General features: G+C 37.5%; 1 protein-coding gene across 1 annotated transcript; it reads right to left on the bottom strand.

The window, feature by feature from the left end:
* LOC102585844 (transcriptional regulator SUPERMAN-like) lies at window positions 1-606 on the bottom strand. Its single transcript, XM_006354492.1, has one exon. It carries the CDS (start codon window positions 604-606, stop codon window positions 1-3), a length of 606 nt encoding a protein of 201 aa, XP_006354554.1.
* Window positions 607-837: the final 231 nt, after the last annotated feature.

Here is an 837-nt window from a genome sequence, read left to right as displayed (position 1 = left end):
CTAAATGTAACCAAGTCTAAGCTCCAAATCCAAATCATCTTTTGATTCACTAATCAAACCAATTCCCAAATCCAATCTCAAAAATTCACTCCTCTTCACCACTTCACTACATTCTTTTCCATTTTCCTCAAATTTAGCACATCCCATTTTTGTCAAATCTCCATTTTTCATCTCATGAGAGCCACCGCCCGCCGCGGTAGAAGAAGAAAATGAATTAGGAGATAATAATGGAGGTAATGTTGAAACAAAAGGAGAGAATAATTTTGTTGAAGGAGAAGATGGTGATGAAAGAAAAGTAGGGTTAGGGTTAGGGTTAGGGTTAGAGTTAGGGTTTGGATTAGGGTTAGGGTTTGATTCAAGAATTGTTGGTGATTGAAGTCTAAGCCTTGCTCTATCTCTTCTATGAACATTCATATGACCACCAAGAGCTTGAGCTGATTTAAATTCTCTTTTACAAAAGCTACATGTGTAGGATCTTGGTGGCCATAAAAACCCTCCAACTAAATCTCCACCTTGATGATCTACATAATTATTATCCCATGAATATTCTTTAACATTCTTCATGGTTTGGTGTTTGTTGAAGTACTTGCTACTACTTTTTTCCATGGCCTATAAAGACAACTAGGAACAAAATTATTTTTTCTCTTATATTTTAGTGTTTTTTTTTTTTGTTTGGAGGGAAGTGATAAGGGAAGATATATAGGGTTAAATGGGAGAGTTACTAGCAGGGCATAGGTGATGATGATATAGAGCTTACATTTGGGATATTGTGCTTGTATTTGTGAGAGACAAAAAGGTAGTGGGGTTTGGGGGGGGGGGGGGTTTAAGGGGGGGGGG

Source organism: Solanum tuberosum, unplaced genomic scaffold, assembly GCF_000226075.1.
Source record: "Solanum tuberosum cultivar DM 1-3 516 R44 unplaced genomic scaffold, SolTub_3.0 scf00174, whole genome shotgun sequence".
Taxonomy (NCBI): Eukaryota; Viridiplantae; Streptophyta; class Magnoliopsida; order Solanales; family Solanaceae; genus Solanum; species Solanum tuberosum.
Note: the sequence above shows the minus strand (reverse complement) of the source record. Positions and strands in the feature narration are given on the sequence as shown.

What these genes read in the sequence shown, in the direction of transcription:
- LOC102585844 (XM_006354492.1), bottom strand. Translation starts at nt 606, where the DNA reads ATGGAAAAAAGTAGTAGCAAGTACTTCAACAAACACCAAACCATGAAG.